This window comes from Mobula hypostoma, chromosome 1 (assembly GCF_963921235.1).
Source record: "Mobula hypostoma chromosome 1, sMobHyp1.1, whole genome shotgun sequence".
Taxonomy (NCBI): Eukaryota; Metazoa; Chordata; class Chondrichthyes; order Myliobatiformes; family Myliobatidae; genus Mobula; species Mobula hypostoma.
The window spans coordinates 35,067,283-35,088,255 of record NC_086097.1 but is presented as its reverse complement, the minus strand read 5'-3'; the positions used below and the strand labels follow the sequence as shown (position 1 = coordinate 35,088,255).

The window sequence follows — 20,973 nt, the reverse complement described above, 5'->3', positions numbered from 1 at the left end:
CAGTGTCTTCTTAACCAGTCCCTCGGGACTGAGGTCAACTTGCTTCCACTGCTGGATTCTGAGGTGAGTGGTGAGGCCAATATACCTCACAGGGCAAGCAGGGGACTGGTGTGTCAGGCGGAGTGATCCTTCCTCTATTTATGCAGGACTTCCATATCCTCCCAATGCTCAGACGCAAGGCTGTCAATACCTCCTAAGTATACCTTCTATACTTTGAGTGTGCATGAACCAGAGTTTCTCAGGAGTCAGTGAGGAAGTTGCTTTTTTTTTTCAGAGATGCTTTGAGCACATCCTTGACTGTTTTCCTCTACCTGCTTTTTCTTGTCACTCTCAGAATAGAGAGTAGCATATCCTGGGTCTTTCATGTTTGATATTCATATTAAAATATTCTGAATAGCCCTTTTTCTATAAATATATGAATGCATATAAATATTATGCAAAGACATTCACCGTGCTTTTATTTCCCCAGCATGCTATTTGCAAATGCAAACATTACAATATATTACACTAGGAAGAACAATTCTCTTATCAGAGACATTGCCACTATGTTTTTGAGGGATGATTTTCCTTTCCAGTAATCTGTTGGATTACTGCCACCTGGAAGGTATTGCGTTGTTACATTATGCTTTCATTGGGTCAACAATTTCAGAAACAGAATTGATAATACCTTTCCTATTTTTTTGGAATAAATGTTCCTCAAGGAGTTCACATACTTAAAAAATGTTGATGTTAGCAACCTTGTTCTCCATCCCCTTGAATGAAATAATATTTTGTATTTTTTTTAATCTGAGAATTTTTATTACATGACCAGAAAGAGAAAGAATTTCTCTATAATTTCATGTCGCAGGTCTCCACAACAGTTGTATCATAGTCTCATACAGCCGAGAAACCATCTCTTTGGCTCGCCATGTCCCTGCTGGCATCAAGTACTTCTTATACTCAAACCATTTTCCAGCATCTCTGTCCATTGCCTTCTATGCCATGCTGCTTCAAGTGCTCACCCTTATAACATGATATAAGGGTGGTACCTACCTCCGCCACTCTAACTGCATCCCAGATTTCAGCTATCCTCTTGGTGAAAGTATTATTCCTCAAATCCTCCCTGATTCTCTTTCCCCCTAGCTTAAATCTAGGCCTCTTGATAAGAGGAAATGTTTCTCATTATCCACCTTATCTACGCTCATCATAACTTTGTATTCCTTAATCTTGTCCCCTTTGAGCCTCCTCCACTCCAGCAAAAACAAATCTTGCCTGTTCAATCTCTCCTCAGAATTGAAATACTCCAACTCCAAGAACATCCTGGTGAATTTCCTCCACACCCGTTCCACTACAAACCAGTATAAGATAATATGCCAACTCTTTCATCCATTTCTTTTGCAATACAAACTCCCTGAAAACATAATTTCAAAAAAACTGCAAATTTCAGTGAAAAGTTCAGTGCCATTCTGGTTTTGTTAGTGGACGAGCAATCCAATGAGATAGAGCCATGGACTCAAATTCCATCATTCAATTCTGGAATTTAAATTTACCTTACCTTATCAAATAAATTTTGGATTGTAAGACTAATAAAAGTAATAATAACTATATGCGGCTGAATTTTTGTTTAAAATCTAAAGTTCTTTAGAAGAAGTCTATCTTTCTTACCTGGTCTATCCACTCTGAATCTCCATATTAAGGGTACTCTGAAATTGTCCAGTGAATCACCCAGTTCAAGAGGAATTAGGGGTGGTAATTAAGTATTGGACTTGCCAGTGATCACAACATTGAAAAGAGTGCAGTTAATTGTGTAACCTAGAAGGTACCCAATGTATATACATTAATTATAACACAGGTGGGAAGGAGCCTCCTCCATTCACAAACTTTGGCTGAAATTCCTTTAGTGATTTAAAGATCCTTAAATGAAAAACCACCAACAGAACATCAAATATTACAAAGACAAAAAAGCTGAAGTTTGGCCAAGCTAAACTTCATATTGGCACCTAAATACATTCTAGGATCTATACAAGATAGAGGAGCTTATATAAACCATTCAAATACATAAATAATTTCCACACTCTCTGCCGTAGTTCTTCGGGCAGGAAGAAGGGTAATTAATTATCTACAACTTTTAAGGACAGTAGTTTGATTTAAACTCAGGGTAAATATTTACACATCAAGGAAAGTTCCACTGCCAGTGAATATAGTATCACAGGAAACATCAGTCCGGAAAACAGACACTGGACAATGGCAAGGTATTTTTTTTAACTGGAAGAGATTAAATCTAACGACCTAGGCATCAGATCAGACAGCGAAGTGTCTCAGAGATGGCAGCTTGGAAGTTGAATAAAGAATTCGTTTTTTAAAATGATTTAATAATGTACTGTGGGGTAACGAGAGTGAATCTCATGCATTTCACGGCCTAAAAATTAATCTAAAATAGAAGATTTACACCACAGATTTGGTGTACGTTCTGATTACTGTTTCTACCCATCTGCAATACGTATCGATATATAGAAATTCCATTGATAATTAATGTTCCGGGATGTACAGTATTCTGTACCTAAAAATGCAATGCTCTCTATTCTATTTATTAACAGAAGTTTAAAATGTATTATTTTCTAACTATAATGCTTGATATTTGGAGATTATAAGGTCCACGCGAGTATCTGATGTCCATTGCTGTCTATTTATAACGAACAGTTTGATGTCCTAACGAGCACATTAACAATAATGTTAACAAAAGTTGGCATAACTTTTCGCGCTCCAATTCAGAAATTGTAAACTAATCTTTCTGATCGAATCAGAACAAAAAATGCCCTTGATTAAGTATTATCCATAATCTCACGGGAATCTAAATTATAAAATTGCAAATTGCTCTGCAGTCTTTCCAAACTCTAGACTTTATTTGCTCTCTCTCTCTGGTGTGCTCACGAACGATCAGATTACACCAGAACTAACTTTAAATAATGCAACGAACCCCGCATTCCGGCGTCAGCGAAGAAAAGCTGAATTTAGGTCGCTCCCAAGGTTTAGATTTTTAGTGTTTAAAAAAAAACAAGAGGCTGGACTGAATGCTGCGTTTGCAGTTTGTATTATATTATTGGGGGGGGGGAGAAAACATTGCAAGGAAACAGACGCTCTTGGGATTTACTAAAGCTCCTGGCGCAGTTCCGTGACACACACACAGAGCTCCCATTGTATGAGCTGCTGCTTTGCACATCTCCTAATTTGGATTTACCGGGAAACTCATTTCCTGAGGCTCGAGAGAGAGCGTGGGTTGGAGAGAGGCGACGGGATCCGAGGGAGTGAGTGAGTGACAGACGGGGGCACCGGCCGGGACAGCGGTCGCCGGCGCCGACGACGATGCCCGCGGCTGGCAAGGAGCCCCAGCGGTCGCCGCCGCCCCACCACCACCAGCAGCAACAGCAGAGGGGCATGCTCAAGTGCGTGGTGGTCGGGGACGGAGCGGTGGGCAAGACCTGCCTGCTCATGAGTTACGCCAACGATGCCTTCCCCGAGGAGTATGTACCCACCGTCTTCGACCACTACGCAGGTGAAGGAAGGAAATGAATGTGAGGGAGGGAAGGAATGAGTAAGTGAAGGAAGGAAGGAGAACGGGAACGATTGATTGAGTGAAGGAGGGAGGAAATGAGTGGAGGAAGGATGAAGAAAGGGAGTGAATGACTGGAGAAAGGGAAAAGGGAGTGAAGAGGGGAGAGGGAGGGGAGCTGCTTCTGCCAGGTCGGGAGACCCAGGCTGCAGGGGTGACCCAGGTCTGTTTGTGGAGGGCCCGGCCTGCTGCCACTCTCTAGGCCGGGACCTCCCCTTCCCGGGTCTGAGCTCCTGGCGAGAGCGGGTGGTTGTGGACTGATCGGGCGAGAGGAGTGCAGGCTTCGCTCCGAGGGGCCGTGAGGCGGCCGCGACTGTGTGCTGAGCACCGCCAGGCTACTCCGATGGAAATGGGTGCAGCTCTTTTTTTTGTCTGTAAATAAAAGTGACCTCAGAGTTAAAGAATCCGAGGATGCAGTAAAGCGAAACACTAGTTTCCGCAGCAAGAAGGAAGAAATAGCCCTCCGAAACTTGCTGGTGTGAGTCCTGAGTTGTAAACTGTCCCAGTCACTGAATCGCGGCATGGGTTCTTCACCTCCCTCCTCACCCGAGTTTCAACCCAGGAACTTGCTATAAAACACATTTTTCTACCGCAGCCATGCGCTGTGCAACTGCACATCAGCAAGTTTAACAGGACAGGATCCATTCTTAGTCACTTGTTTGCCATTATTTGGGACTGACACTGTACATTTGTATTGCGGAGTCCCGAGCGTTTTCAATGTCAGTTCAAGACATTAATTAGTGCCTGCTGTTAAATTTGCTAATGAAGTCACCAGCTCATATTTCATTTACAGATTTTTTTAGTCTTTTCTATTTGATCGGTTCGTAGTGTACAATAGATCTGATAAATATTTCTGTTACTAATTTTTTTATCCTGTGCTGTTTAATTTTGAATTGGGTAATTAAAGTTAATCATTGCAAAAATACTTCATTCTTAAAATCTTGGAGCATAATTTCCCATCTGTTTAAGTAAATAATGTGTAGCTATTACCTCAATCTATCTGATGCAGTTGTGAACATGGCTAAAATTGTACTTATTTTAGCTTCTTGTTTTATCCAGTTATTACTCAGTTTCCACTTCAGTCCAAAAATAAGTGTATTTTAACCCTTCTTAATTCATTGCTGATGCTGACACACCTACTAGATATTTCTAGTATAGTATTCCCCTCTTTGGGGAGGGTATAACAATGGGCATAATTTCATATTGTTTATTCTCAGGGTAGGTTTTCCATTATCATGTCAACTGTAGTAAGTAATAAATACGACTTCAGGTCCTGCCATTAGTAATGGTAATCCTTAATGCGATTAATGCTCGGATACATTTGTTCATACCTTCAGGTCGCATGCCACAGTTTGAGCACAAACTCTTGGCTGATGTGCAATTTTCTGAGGGAGAACCGAATTCTCAGAGGTGAACCATTCCAGGGGGAAGTTTGGCTGCCCTCTTAAACAGATGTAAAAATCATGACACTGTTTGAAGCAGAGCAGGGAGTTTTCCTGCAATAGTTATCCCTCAATCAACGTTGGTTACGAAGATAAATTATTGAGTCTTTATCTCTGCAATTTAAGGGACATTGCTCACTAATTGATGAGTGTTACTTTACATTTTACTAAGTGTTAATGAGTAGGGATTTGTTACATCTGTGTATCTTCCCAGACTTACAGAGGTGGTATCTGGTCAAGAATTTAAGGAGAAATACAGGCAACGTGACTTCAAATAACTTTTTTTTAAAAAAAAGTCAGCTTATAAAATTTCAACCTTATTTCTCTGTTTGCAGAGTTTAATAAGGGGTTCCCTTCCACTCATGTCAGAATGCTATTTCTTGGATTTCAGTTCAACATTCAGATCTTGGTGAACAAACTCCTACTCCTCTGTCCAAATACACCACTGTACAGCTGGGCGTTGGACTTCCTAACCAACGGACCTCCAGATAGTCAGGATGCATGACTGTTCCTCCCTCCCCATCATCCTCAGTTCCACTGCCCCCCAGGGCTGAGTGCTGAGCCTATTGCTGTACACTCTGCTCGCACGCAACTACACAGCCAAACACCCGAGTAATCACACTGTCAAGTTCACCGATGACTCAACACTGCTGGACCTCATCGCCGACGATGAGATGGCCTACAGAGAGGAGGTGGAAGAGGCCTTGTACCGGGAAAATAACCCCTTTCTCAATATCTACAAGACAAAGAAGATGGTTTTCAACTTCAGGAGAGTCGCACCACTTGCACCTTACTTTACGTCAGTGGTACTGCAGTGGAAACTGTGAACATTCTCAGACTCCTGGGAGTGCACATCTCACACAACTTCTCATGGTACCAGAACATACTACACACTCAGGAAAGCTCACCAATGCCTCTACGTTCTGAGGAGGCTAAAGAGAGCTGGACTTTATACATCCATATTCGTGTCAATCTACAGATGCGCTGTAGAGAGCATCTTAACAGGCTGCATCACTGCTTGGTACAGAAACTGCACTGTGGTGGACAGGAAGGCTCTACAACGGGATGCCCAAAGCATCGCCATCAAAGACACAGAGTATATACAGAAAGGTGCTGGAAATGGGCCAGTAACATCATGAAAGATCCCACCCGCCCTGCTCATGGACTGTTTGTCCCATTCCCATCAGGGAGGAGGCTATGTAGCGTCAATGCCAGGACCACCAGACTCAAAGACTGTTCCTTTCCCCAAGCAGTCAGGCTGATCAACACTTCCACCCACTAACCCAGTCCTTCACATCCCCAACCACCACTACTTTTATCATTTCCTGTCAGTCATGTACAGAAAATCCTGTGCCGAGTATCACTTTATGGACATACAATCAATCTATTTGTATAAGCTATCTTATGTATTTATATTTATTGTGTTTGTTATTATCTTGAGCTTTTCTTGTGCTGCATTGTATCTGGAGTAGCAATGATTTTGTTCTCCTTTATACTTGTGTACAGGAAATACATTAATCAATCTTGAATCCTGACATTTTTAACATGAGAAAGGAGAGTAATTCAGTAGACTGCTTATTCTAGTTACTTGTTTGAGCCCTAATTCCATCATAGAGATCTACTTTCACTGGTTTGAAGGATTTTTTATGTTCTCATAGCATGAGAAATTTAATTTGATTCACTGATTGGCATTTTGTATGCCTATTTAATTGAATAGATTTTTGAACTTTTTTGCTTGCAATTGCTTTTTAATTACATGCATCTTATTCTAAACCTCCTCCTGTTAAAATGCTCATATCTTTGCTGGACTACTTTCCCAAAATGAAATATATTCATGCTCTTGAAACTGTATCCAAATGTCTGTTCTTCACGTGCGGGTCTTAAGAGTGAATCTCAGTTGGTGTTTCACAGTGGACTATGCCATAGGAAAGCCTGGCATGGGTCTCTCAAAATTCATTTCAACTTACGCACTACGAAAGAGAAGGTTCGAGCAGAAACCCTGGAGTACAGAACTGTGAAGCTGTTACTTGTGTGAGATGTTTGCAATTAGTTCAGCTAGTTCAATTAGTTCAAATTTTAGGTTGGCCTTCTCGTGATACAAATATCTAATTTGAGAGAGAGCAAAAGATACAGGATGTGCAGATCAAAAGTTGGGTTCAGAGCCAAACACAATAAGCTTTTGTTCTTAAAATTACATCATGCTTTACTGGGTGGAGTAGCCAATGTTGTAGTTTTTGATTTGACCTTGTTAGTTTTATTTTTAACTAGAATCAGTATAAACAAGTCATAAATCTTAAATGGAAAATAATAGTGTAGATTTTTTTTTCAAAATATAAAGAGATGAAGTTAGTTAAATAATCTATACATGAAGGAAAATGGGTAAGATCATTTATGATAACATGCAATACACAAACTGTTAATTACATCAGTGGTTTATCAGGTTTTATAACATTGTGATGGATTAATTGGAACACCTTAGAGAACATGGCATTTGCTGGTCAAGGGGTTTTGTATTTTTCCTGGTGGGTGTGTTATCAATGTTACCAAACAGCAATTTCCACTTTGTTATGTGATGAGGATGGAATTGGCTGATATTTTACCGATGGGATTCCATGTGTCAGTCTCTGCATTGCAAAAGTAGTGTTGCAAGACTTTTAGTCTTTTTTGTTCTGTGTTTTCTTGTTGCATTTTAAAATTTACAAGTTGTAAACACAGAGCTGTGTGATCAAGTGTGTATGCAACTTTGGTGCAGAAAATCTTTGTTCTTGTGTCTTCACTTTGCTTTACAGATGTTGAGTGTAAAACATGAGAAATAGCTGGTGCCGTATTTTATTCCCTTCGGACTGTAAGCATTAGATTTGCATTCCATTAGTGTGAACCATGCTATCCATAGTATATTCCCAGTTGGTTAATATCTAACAACCATGATAATTAGCAATTTTACAAAATCTATTTCATTTGCACAATGTGTTTTGTATTTCTTTAGACTATTGTTTAATATTTCTCATGTCAGTGTGTGAAAGAGCAACGGAGTTAGTTCTAGTGCCACTTCAAACATTTATCCCATAGTTAACATCAAAGTAATCGAGGCTCTTTTTTTTTATCACCGTGCTCTTTGTGGAATCATGTCATGTACAAATGGACAGCTGTGTTTCCTGACTTGCATCATTGGTTGTAAAGGGAATTTGGATGACCTGAGGTGATGACTAGAACTGCGTAAGCATAACATTTTTGATCTTAATATTCATTCATGTGATGTGTATATTAATAATATCAGTATTGCATTCCTGATTAACCGGGAGTTGCTGCCTTGAGTAGTTCGGTAGTCCATAAAACATAGGAGCAAAATTTGGCTACTCAGCCCATCCGGTCTGGTCCGCCATTCCATCATGGCTGACTTATCATCCCTTTCAAGTCCATTCTCTTGCTTCCTCCCTGTAACCCTTGATGCCCTTACTAATCAAGAACTTATCAACCTCCACTTAAAATATATCCCCCCCCACCCCCTCAGTGACTTGGCCTCCACTCTGCGGTCCCACAGTAGGGATGTTGCAACCATTCAGATTATAGAAATTCACCTTTACAAAATTCACATATCACTACCCAAAAACTTGAGTTGCAGAATTAGATTCACTCTCATGGAGTTTGCGTGGGGAGAAGTAAGTACTATTTTTGTTCGGCTTGAGTTTCTTGGGGCAGTCGCAGACGACGCGACATCACGTTCTGTAAAATTGTGATACAGACCATACTCTAGAAATGCAGCCGTCCCCCCTCCCGCCCTTTCCCTACAAAGTGGGGGTCACCTGTATTGCAATGTAGGGAGCTGTAGGATCTTAATCCATCAATGCCAAAATTAAGTGATTAAATTTCCACGTCCATCCAGCATGTGATTTGCTTGGGAACATGGAAATAGTGCTCCTAGGCAGTTCTCAGGAGTCAGCTTGCTTCCACTTTATTTGGAGATCCCTTAATGTCACATATAATTTGACTTTTTTTTAAACAGTAACCCACTGTATGGCTATTAAGAAAGTACTATTGTTAAATGTCTTTAGAAAATGGTTAGTCAATCAATTACTCATTCTTCTACTTTTCGAAGTCAAAGTAATAATGTCAAGACAAGGCAGCAGTTCAAATTCAACTGTTAATAAGCGCTAGTTAGTTTTGCGCTGGAGCTGAAGTACACTAACTCTATTGTGAACTTGCTCAACTTCAATAGGCAACATGCTGGAAGCTCAGGATCAGCAATTCCATCCATTGCATAACTGAATGGCATGTCCAGAATAGTCAAATCTATCATCACTGTTCATTTAGCTGCGTATGGTTAAGGTAATAGTATACAGCTTAATTGGTATCGTCCCAGAGTAGAGGAAGGGATCTAAAAAGATGGGATTACTGTACTCTGGTTTGTACATGAAAATGTCATGCGAGGATAAGATTAGCTTTTCGATGTAAAGCTGCCAAGAGTAAGACTGCCTACTGACATTTGCAGTCCAAGCATACACTTGCATAGCTCCCACTGAGCCATGCAACGGAGTTGCCGCTAACTTTTAAGAGAATGATCTGGTGTGCAGAGGAAGGAAAAAAGTTTCCTGCAATGTGAGTAATGTGTGTACTATATCACTTCCAGTTGTTTCTGGTTGAATTTATTATAGATAGGAGTTGAATTTGAGACAAAGCAGCGAAGTTGTTGTGCTGTCACTGTTAATATAATTTGTATATGACCACAAGATGATCACAAAATTAGTTCACAAACTGGAATTTATTTTCAGCATATGACCCACTATAGTCAGATTTCTTTTCTGAATTTTCCTTACACAACAGTTTTTTTCCCTCCATTGGGAGATTTAGTACTAATTATGGAGGGGAATTCTGGAATAATTTAAAAATATGCTTACCATTTCAAAAAAAATCGTGCAAAACTTTTAATGTGGATTAAATTATTGGCATCTTCAAGCTCGTTCCAAGAGCTTGGTATATCGTTCCAGCCAGGATTTAGTAAATGTATATTCAAAAAAATAGTACAGTAAATTCAATCTTATTTTTAGGTGGTCTGCAATTAATTATTTCACGGGTTTACTGAATGTGAAAAAGGAAGGGTAAAACCCTAGAAGAAGTTGTGAGCACTCACGTGAATCCTTGGGATAACATTTAATTGGCCCCAAGCTAATTGCCGTTCACTGTGATGTATAATTACCGTTTGTAATGAATTACCCAAACAGATTGAGCAGAGAAGTACTGTACTGCAGTTCCAGCTGAATAGGTCAGCACAGATGTGATGCTCATTTCAGAATGTCTACAGTAAATCAAGCCAATATTTTTCTTTCAGACTACAGCCTTTTCAGTCCCTTATTGATCAAATCAAGCTGTTTGGCCGATGAAGTAAATATGATATGCTTGCTGGAGTGCAAGCTAATTTAACAAACAAAAACAAAGCAAGAAAGATTATTTCAAAGCATACAACTAAACATGTCATACAGTGAAGATGGTGATCACATTATGAATATCATTTAGTGTGTAATAGTTACAGGAAAAAAATGTTGAACATGGTGTAGTCACCATAGAAAATTTTACTGTCTGCAATTTATTGAAATTGTGTTAATTTTGATATTTATTATCTACCAAAGATATACTACATTCTGTTAGCTGAGATGAGTTATATTAGGCAGCAGCAGTTAAAAAGATCTATTTGTTCCAACTGAATGTTAAACAAATGGCCATAATTCTATTTTAGTTCAAATTTAAATTTAGTTGACTAGAATCAGCTTATCCTTTTATTTGCTTTATAGCATTCACCTGATTTCAGAATGCAGTCATCAGCACACTTCTTAAAATCTAATAATATGGAATATAATTTAACCAAATTTATAGGATTGACCATTTTCAAAATTGTTAGTATTTTTTGACTGAACTTCAGATTTTGTCGGAGTAATTGTAGGGATTTTAACTCAATTCAGAGATGAAATGAATATTTAGCTAATGTTGGAATCAGTATTGGGCACGACGGTAGCGTGGTGGTCAGCATGATGCCATTACATCTGGGGCCGTTTGGAATTAGGAGTTCAATTCCAGCGCCATTTGCAAGGAGTATGTATGTTCTGGTCTCCCTGTGGTTGCGCGGGCTTCATCTGGGTGCTACAGTTACCTTCCACGGTCCAAATACATACCAGATAGTAGGTTGGTTGGTCATTGTAAATTGTCCTGCGCTTAGGCGAGTGTTACATAGGTTGTTGGGGGGTGGTGCTACTCATTGGGCTGGTAGGGCCTGTTGAGCGCTGTGTATAAATAAATAAATCAGACCACTGGCATTCTAAATAAGGTTTGAGTTTCTTCTCGGCTTTGTTTTTAAAGCAAAAAGCAGATATTTGCTGATGCTAGTTCAGAGCATTAAAGCCAACAGCATATTATGTACATACTCCAGACAATTATGTGGTTTAGTATGCATGTTTCCAGTGCATAATTAGGATAAAATATTACTCATTGAAATTGCATTTTATTTTTTTCAAAGCAGTAATCTATTTTCTAACCCCGTGATCAGAATGTGATGTCTTTCTTTGTGCAGAAGTAGTGATATTTTGATTCCTATCTGATATGCGCACTAAGTGCATGTTTTTTCCCACAGCTAAATGCTGACAAACATACTAATATGAAAAGTACAAAAGTATATTTTATTTATCCATAACAGTTGCTAGTTAAAGGAAGAATATTCAACCTATGGCCTCCACACTGCAGAACCCAGTGTACCCAAATCTCATTAGTTAAACTGCTGCATCCAGATGATGCTTGCAGTTGCATGCGCTGGAAGGCCGGGCTCCAAGCTATCATTGACATTCAATGAGGCTTATAAGAGGATTGGCCTTGCATTCAATATCAGAAAGATTAAAGTTTCTCCCAACCTCTCCCCAATTTACAGCATCTAACAATAAAAATATGGTCTACTTTGCAGATCTCTGGCACTGTCTCTATTCAAAGACTTCCATTGTTATTGAATTTCGCTATCGGTATTGTCACATGTACCAAGAAGCACTGAAAAGCTTGTCTTGCATATTGTTCATACGGATCAGTTTGTTAAACAGTACATTGAGCTAGAAGAACGTAAAGCAATCCATGATCAAGGACCCCACTATCCAGACCATCTTGTCTTCTCACTGCTGCCATCAGTAAAGGGGTACAGGAGCCTCAGGACCCACACCACCTAGTTCAGGAACAGTTATTACCCCTCAACCACCCGGCTCTTCAACCACTCATCCCAACACTGAACTGCTCCCAAACTTATGGACTCACTTTCAAAGACTTTTCATCTCAATATTTATTGCTTATTTATTTATTATTATTATTATTATTTGGTTCATTTTTTTCTTTGTTCTATTTGCACAGTTTTTGTCTTTTGCACATTAGTTGTTGGTCTATGGTCACATTAGTGCGTGGTTTTTCATTGATTCTATTCTGTTTGTTTGTACTTAATGTGAATGCCCACAAGAAAACGAATCTCAAGGTAGCATAAGGTGACATGTATGCACTTTGACGATAAATTTACTTTGAACTCTGAATGCAGAATAAAATGTAACAGCTGCAGAGAAAGTGCAGTACTGTACAGGTAAATTATAAAATGGATGGATGGGAGGGTTCATTGACAAAGCTAGTGGCCCTGCGTATGCAGTACTCCTGATAAATACCTTTTATAGGTGGAATAGAGACCCCGAATGCATCAAGTCATGATGCTGTGGTGCCATCTGGAAAGTTGAACAAATGTACTTGTAATGACAGATACCTGTACTAAGCTGCATCCAAGCCCAAAGCATTGTTGAGGATCCCTACCAGCCATTCCACAATCTCTTTAACCCACTGCCATCAGGAGGAGGTGCAGGAGCATCAGGACTAGGACTTGCCAGACTGTGTAACAGCCTCTTCCCTCAGGCTGTGAGACTAACGAATACCGTGCCACCACCGAGATCTCGTCACTGGGTCAGTGAGCTGTTTACCTCCGCTGCATAATTCACATGTATTTTCAATTATATTTTATCATATTTGTTATGTTTGTTTTACTGTACCTGCTGTGTTGTACATGTGTATTGTGATTGCAGCACTGTCTAGATGAATGTTGTTTCGTTGGGCTGTAGATATGTACAGTCAGAGGAAAAGAACTTGAAGAATAGGTAGAAATGCATAAGAGTTTTTAGGTTGGAACTGAATAGCATCTATCCTTGGCAGTTATAGGTAGGGCCAGCAATTATATCTGAATGGGACCAAATTGAATGAATGCAAATATGCTGGAGAATTATAGAAAGGTGATTACAGAAATGAGAGGAAAATAAGAAATGAAAATTCGTTATTGCCTTCAGTACACCAGCAGTCTTTTGTTGATTGAGGAAAAGGATGTTTGAAACTCAAGACCTCAAACCTTGTACAAAACTAACTGTATATGAGGAAGCAGCGGCTCTTGTTCTTTCACAGACTTCTGAAACATAGATTACCTGCTGGAGACACCTTTGAGGCATTGGAAAACATTGTTCACCGACAATTCTGGTGAACATATCCGGCCCCCTTAATCCTACTGGGGTTCTGTGCTTTTGTTAGCAACTACAAGAAAATCTGGAGATTTGCTCTGTGTATGTCGTGTTATCAACTGCAGAAAAAAAGTTGGTACTTCCATTACCCACTTAAATCACATCTATCATCTGCTTTCCAGGCTAAAATACCTACCTCAATCCTGAGGTGAACTTCAATTGTTGCATTATCTTCATTGCAAAGACTGCTTCTTATACCAGCTCGGTATCAACAGCTTTTTCACCAAACTCAGTCATCTGCTATCGAAAGCCTCAATTATGTTTGTTGATATGCTTGTAATTTCATGTCTCCCATTCTCCAAGTTCCATAAATCCTGCTTGTTTTAAAATTCTGCTTGTATCTTACTCGTTTATCAACATTCCATCTTCATTTATGCACTTCGTTTCTTATTTACGAACTGTTCTCGATTTAATTGATTTCCTGCATCACTGACTATACCCAAAGAAATGCTCATGGCCAGTAAGTAACGATCGTTCAGGGGAGGTGAGGAATTATAGCAGAAGGAATTCAGCCAATGTATTTATAACCAATTTATCTAACAGTTGAACTTTATATCTTTTTTTTTAAAGATCTCTATTTAAAATAATTAGGTTTTTCAGATTTATTCCTTAATATTCCAAGTGTCCATGCAATTTTAAAAAATTGTAGATTTAATAGTTCTCTGTTATCTGGAGTTAAGTAAAATAGCTAAGCTATTTTGTTGAAGAAACTGCTTGAGGATAAAGCATTTTTAATAATGCATCTAGCGACAAACTGGATTAACTTGAATGTTATTTAGATTTCATCAACAACACTTTTATTGGAAGTTCATTTTTTTTCAAGAGGCGGAACATGCCGTTGAAGTGTATATTTTTGTCACTGTTGTAATTCAGTGGTAATCAGCAGATATTTGCTCGGATTTTAGAACATAGAACAGTACAGCACAGGGACAGTTCAAAAGTGTTGTGCAAAACAGAAACACCCAAACACAAATCCCTCCTACCTACACAGTGTCAGTATCCCTTGCTCTTCCTTACATCCATGTGTCTATCCATACGTCTCTTGAAAGCCTGTAACGTATTTGCCTGTACCACCATACCAGGCAGCACATATCAGACGTCCCACAACTCTCTGAGTAAAAAAACTTGCCCCTCACATCCCCTTGAACCTACCCCTCTCACCTTCAATGCATGCCTCTGGTATTAGACATTTCAACCCTGGGAAACAGATACTCTAACACACTTACTTTTGACAGGCAGTGTATGGTAGCCTATAGTTTGTTACTAGAACAAAACTAAAGGCGAGTTATGAGTTCAAATCCAAAGCTAACAGGTTGGAACTTGAATGACTATTATTAAGTGGATCTACAAACAAAGTAACTATGAATAATGCTAAACAGACTACTGTTAAAACCCTCTGACTTATGAAAAGGTGTAACTGGTAGCAAGCTCAGAGGAAAGATAATGAGGGACAAGTTTAAGTAGAGAGAGGCAGGCACTGCAGGCGGAGGGACAGACTGCAGTGCGAAAGGAGGGAGAGAGGAGATCATAGTGGGGTTGTGTAAGGAATGAGCTATGGAAGATGTGCACAAGACTGTACGTGTTTATCTGTCTATGGTCAGTGTGTATGTGTGCACGTTTCTGTTATCTGTGTAGTATTGCCTAGCCTTCAGTTATCTTGGACTTGCTGTTGGACCATGATCTTACTCTTGTCTTGCCATTTGGGGTACTTGGTACGTTACCTTAAAAGTACTAACACTTGGGCATTTTTGACCTCTCAGAATTGGAGTAGAATCAAGTTAGCCTCAACTACAATGGACTTGGGGCTTGATTTTGATCGTTAACAATCAGAGGGATTGAATTGATAAAAGAATTAGCAGCATGGATATTAGCAGTATTGATGCAAAGTAGAAATTTGATTATGAACCAAACAAGTTAACATTGTATAATGGTCTAATGTTGCTTATTCATTATGATGCATGTGTTTATGATTACATTGACTTGTTGACTAATATAGAGCATCTGACATTGCAGTCAGAAGTACTTAAGGTCAAAAGTTTAAAAAAGAACTAAATTAGCTTAAGTGGTAAGCTAGTTAACTTGAATCTGTAAACTCCTTCGTGACATAGCTGCCACAAAGAAGGCCTTAACTAGTACGTCAGAAGACACTGATCCAATTTTCTGAATTTTTATTACTAGAGGTGTCAAATGAAGGTTCTTTGTGCATTTCATATCAATAAATCATGCTACACTTACCCATTTTGTATATATAGTATGTCTATGTACATTTGTGAACATAAAAAGCACAGGATTAACCAATACTGTAGTAATCTCCACTTGGGATGCATGACTTTACTGAGATTGTACATAGGTGGCAATTTGACGCTGCTGTCTGCTGAACGTAAAGAAAACTGCCTGGAAAACACAGTGACATATTTCTACTGAAGTTGGTTGTCAGTTGCATGAACATCTTGCATCAAATAATCATCGATGTCAATTAGCTAGTTGAGCTGTGGCTGGTGGACAGCTCCGTTTTCACCGGTTAAATCCTGCATGTAACACACATCAAAGTTGCTGGTGAACGCAGCAGGCCAGGCAGCATCTCTAGGAAGAGGTGCAGTCGACGTTTCAGGCCGAGACCCTTCGTCAGTCAATCCTGCATGTTTGACTTTGACCGTTGTAAGTTTCCTCTTTGATGCTCCAGTTTCTTCATGCATTTCAAATACAGACAGGTTAGATGGTCAGTGCAATTTGCTCCCAGTATTTAGGTGATTTATCTAATTTGGGGGCGGAGTAGTGGGATAGGTTGATGAGAATAAAACAATTGTAAATACTGTAGGCTTAATGTAAAGTGATGGGTACTTGATGGTCAGTAAAAAGTCGTTCAGCTGAAGGTTCTTTTCCTCTGTAGTATGGTTATGAGTAAATTGCATTAAGAATTTTTACTTGTATGGTTATGACTAAATTGTATTAAGATATTTTTACTACCTGCAATTTTTAACTAACTTAAAAAATTTACTAGGAGCATAATAATGTTTGGGGCATTGATCAAGTAGCAAATCAAAAAAAAAGACTGAGGATGTTGGAAGTCTGAAATAAGAACAGAAAATGGTGGAAATACTTCGTCAGTCAGGCAGCATCTGGAAAGACAAACAGAATTAACATCAGAACTGGAAAAGTGAAAAACCAAGTTATTGTACTTGCAGAGTTATTGTACTTGGAGAAGGGGTGGATAACGAAGGGAATATATTTGATAGACTGATGCCAGCATTGCCAAGGTTTTCCAGTTGTTTATAGAACTGTCTCATTAACAACTTAACAAAAGCAGTTGGAGAAAGGATACATTAATGTTGTGCAGTACTGATGTCAAAACCTAAAACCAGAAGTGGAATACCAGAAATACCCAGCTGATCAGGCAGTGTCCATGGAGAGAGAAAAACTGAGTTATTATCCAGGTGTATGACCTTTCCAATAATATGATACTTGTTTGTGTCAGAACTGGCTTGTTTGTATAAAAGGCGATGTAAATGAAATTGCCTCATTGAATCCAATGCCAGTGAACCTATATAAAAGATGCACATAAGAATTTGTTAGTAAAAATCATTGCAGATGGCTATTATTATAAAAATATAATTTAAAATAACTTTAAATCCTGAGTTTTTAAATATTTAAATGTTTGTTAATTAATATTGTGTTTTAAAGTAATTATGCTGTAGAATGCTTTTGAGTGTTATGAACTTAAAGCTTTTTTAAAATGAAGAAAAAACTGAATGCTTTTTGGAAGTTTTCAGAATTATTTAAAGATTTAAACATCAGAATGTTCCAGTTAAACCTGCAAGTGTACCCTATCTGACCATCAAATTTCTCTCCTTTCCTTCACTTCACTTCACACAAAAAAATTTTTTTTTACTCCTTTTCCATCCGCCTTTCACCTTAAATGTGTTTCTGGGACTGTTAGAGCCTGTGATTTACAGTTTGGAGATCGATTGACCAATCCAGCACTTTGCTGTCTCCGAGAAGATTAGAGGAAGCAAGCACATACTCGAACGACCTCGATGCAAAGAAACTTCAGGAAGGGCCGTGAATCAATGTTAGACTTCACTTTGCTGATTAAAGCATCGAGGAAGACTGTGATATCGAGACGAACATGGAAGGCGAGTGAAAGTTCAGCGCTGACTACCTGCCTTTTGATCGTGGCCGAGACGGAGTCTGTGAGCGGCCTATCACTGTGTGCCTCGCTGTGACAGGCGGGTAGGCCTCTGCCTCATGTGGTGTTCCTCTCTTTCAATGAATGTCGGTGAAATCGGAGGATGGTGTCATTGTTCTGCGTTTATGGATTGTGGACTTTTTTAGACTTAAGATTTTTATATTCTGTGTTTTTTATCATCTGTTCCTTTTCCATTCTGTTGTGTGATGGGAGAGGGTTTGTGGGGGGGGTTGATGTTCTGTTAGTTTTTTTTGTATGGGGGGTGTGGGTTTGATGTTTCTCTGAACGACTTTCAAGTTCTTTCTTTGTTTCGTGGCTATCTGGAGAAGGCAAATTTCAGAGTTGTATACGGATACATGCTTTGATAAGAAATGAACCTTTGAACCTTTTTTGGGCTTGGCTAGTGTAGGTTACCACTCACAGTATCAAGTGTTAAACAGGATCCCACAGTGAAGGATCTTCCCAATCTTTCACAAATTCCCAAAGGACTAATTATTGGAAATAGGACAGTATTGTTTTCGACCACTAAGATGGTAATAGGTGTAGACCTTTTGGGAGAGCATCCGGATGTGTCGGGCCCCCTGTTGAAGGATAGAGGCCTTAAATAAGCACATGGCACTGTCTGGTCCTAAAGCAGGAAATGCCGGAAAAGCTGCAAATGAGTCAGCTTCTGATGAAAAACACGCACACAAAATGCTGATGGAACTCAGCAGGTCAGACAGCATCTATGGGACAGCTGACGTTTCAGGGCGAGACCCTTCATCAGGGGCGGCAAGGTAGTGTAATGGTTAACACAACGCTTTGCAGTGCAGGTGACCCGGTTTCAATTCCCACCACTGCCTGTGAGGAATTTGTCTGTTCGCTCCGTGACCGTGTGGGTTTCCTCTGGGTGCTCCGGTTTCCCCCCACAGTCCAAAGATGTACCAGTTGGTAAGTTAGTTGGTCATTATAAAAATAAATTGTCTCATGATTAGGCTAGGATTTAATCGGGTGACTGGGTGGCATGTCTCGAAGGGCCAGAAGGGCCTGTTCCATGCTGTATCTCAATAAATAAATAGATCCAGACTGGAAAGGAAACAGGAAGAAGCCCGAGTAAGAAGCGATAGGAGGGGAGGAAGGAGTACAAGGTGACAGGTGAGACCAAATGAGGGGGAAGGTGGGTGAGGGAGGGGAGGATAAAGTGAGAAGCTGAGTGGTGATAGGTGGAAGAGATAAAGGACTGAAAAAGCAGGAATCTGATAGGAGAGGAGAGCAGATGTGGGAGAAACAAAGGACGAGGGGTACCAGAGGGCAGTGATGGGCAGAAGAGCAGGGTAAGAGGGAAGCCAGAATGGGGAACAGAAAAAGTGAGAAAGGAGAGGAGGAGATATTACCAGAAGATTAAGTATGAGCCAACTGAATGGCTGCATAGATGACCTGCTTCTTGTTACCTTGTTTGTCAGCATCCTCCTGTTGAGATCTACTATTGCAGTTGAAGCCCATTCTGCAATGTGTCAGGTTTGCAGGAGCAACAACAATCGTTATTGCGCACAGCTGGGAGTGTTACAGTGCAGAGTGTACCCTTATAAGAATGGTGACCAGTAAATTAATTTTGTTTTCTGCGCTTAACATACTCAAGTGTCAATCGCATTTTGTGATCAAGTTTTTCACTTTAGTTCAGTCGTGTAGCTTGTGTTCTTTTAGAATATTCAGTGCAGTGCACTAAGGCCAAGTTATTGTGTTCTTTTTTTCCTTTCTTATTCACTTGGATATCATTGTAATTCCTTCAATCTTGATTCTGGGTAATTTTGTTTTGAATGGTAGTTTTTTATTGAGTGATTTTGTATGGGAGGCCCAGGCAACAGAAGAAACAGCTGCCAATGCTGAGATAAGATGGGAAGAGGGAAGAGATGGGTGACTCCTATTCCAGAGTACAAGCTGCCTCTTATCTTTAGTAAATTCATTTTCAAACGTCAATTTATAATCTCTATCTTGTTTTGACTCGAGTTGTTCAATTTTTCAATATCCTTTGACTGGTGTAGTGTGTCCATATAGTACTACAGTTTTTATTTTAATGGCAAAGGCATCTTTTCCAGCATTCAGCATGCAGATTATACACTCAGTAGCCACTTTACTAGATGCCTCCTGTACCTAATAAAGTGGCCACTGCACGTATGTTCAGGATCTTCTGCTGCTGTAGCCAACCCACTTCAACATTTGACGTCTTGTGCATTCTGGGACGCTCTTCTGTATACCACTGTTGTAATGCATACAGTGGCATGCAAAAGTTTGGGTACCCCTGGTCAAAATTTCTGTTACTGTGAATAGCTAAGTGAGTAAAAGATGACCTGATTTCCTAAAGGCATAAAGTTAAAGATGACACATTTCTTTAATAGTTTAAGCAAGAAAACTTTTTTACTTCCATCTTTTGCAGTTTCAAAATAACAAAAAAGGAAAAGGGCCCGAAGCATAAGTTTGGGCACCCTGCATGGTCAGTACTTAGTAACACCCCCTTTGGCAAGTATCACAGCCTGTAAACGCTTTTTGTAGCCAGCTAAGAGTCTTTCAATTCTTGTTTGGGGGATTTTTGCCCATTCTTCCTTGCAAAAGGCTTCTAGTTCTGTGAGATTCTTGGGCCGTCTTGCAGGCACTGCTGTTTTGAGGTCTATCCACAGATTTTCCATGATGTCTAAGTCAGGGGACTGTGAGGGCCATGGCAAGACCTTCAACTTGCACCTCTTGAGGTAGTCCATTGTGGATTTTGAGGTGTGTTTAAGATCATTATCCTGTTGTAGAAGCCATCCTGTTTTCATCTTCAGCTTTTTTACAGACGGTGTGTTGTTTGCTTCCAGAATTTGCTGGTATTTAATTGAATTCATTCTTCCCTCTACTAGTGCAATGTTCCCCGTGCCACTGGCTGCAACACAAGCCCAAAGCATGATCAATCCACCCCAGTGCTTAACAGTTGGAGAAGTGTTCTTTTCATGAAATTCTGCACCCTTTTTTCTCCAAACATACCTTTGCTTATTGCAGCCAGAAAGTTCTATTTTAACTTCATCAGTCCACAGGACTTGTTTCCAAAATGCATCAGGCTTGTTTAGATGTTCCTTTGCAAACTTCTGATGCTGAATTTTGTGGTGAGGGTGCAGGGAAGGTTTTCTTCTGATGACTCTTCCATGAAGGTCATATTTGTGCAGGTGTCACTGCACAGTA

The 20,973-nt window shown here is 39.7% G+C and overlaps 1 protein-coding gene across 1 annotated transcript in view; it reads left to right on the top strand.

Moving 5' to 3' along the window:
* Positions 1–3,148: 3,148 nt before the first annotated feature.
* Positions 3,149–20,973, top strand: part of LOC134345517 (rho-related GTP-binding protein RhoJ-like) — a 60,363-nt gene continuing 42,538 nt past the window's right edge. Inside the window, exon 1 of the mRNA XM_063046292.1 lies at positions 3,149–3,532. Within this exon, the coding sequence (XP_062902362.1) occupies positions 3,343–3,532 (190 nt within the window). The 5' untranslated portion in view covers positions 3,149–3,342. The remainder of the gene's footprint in view (positions 3,533–20,973) is intronic.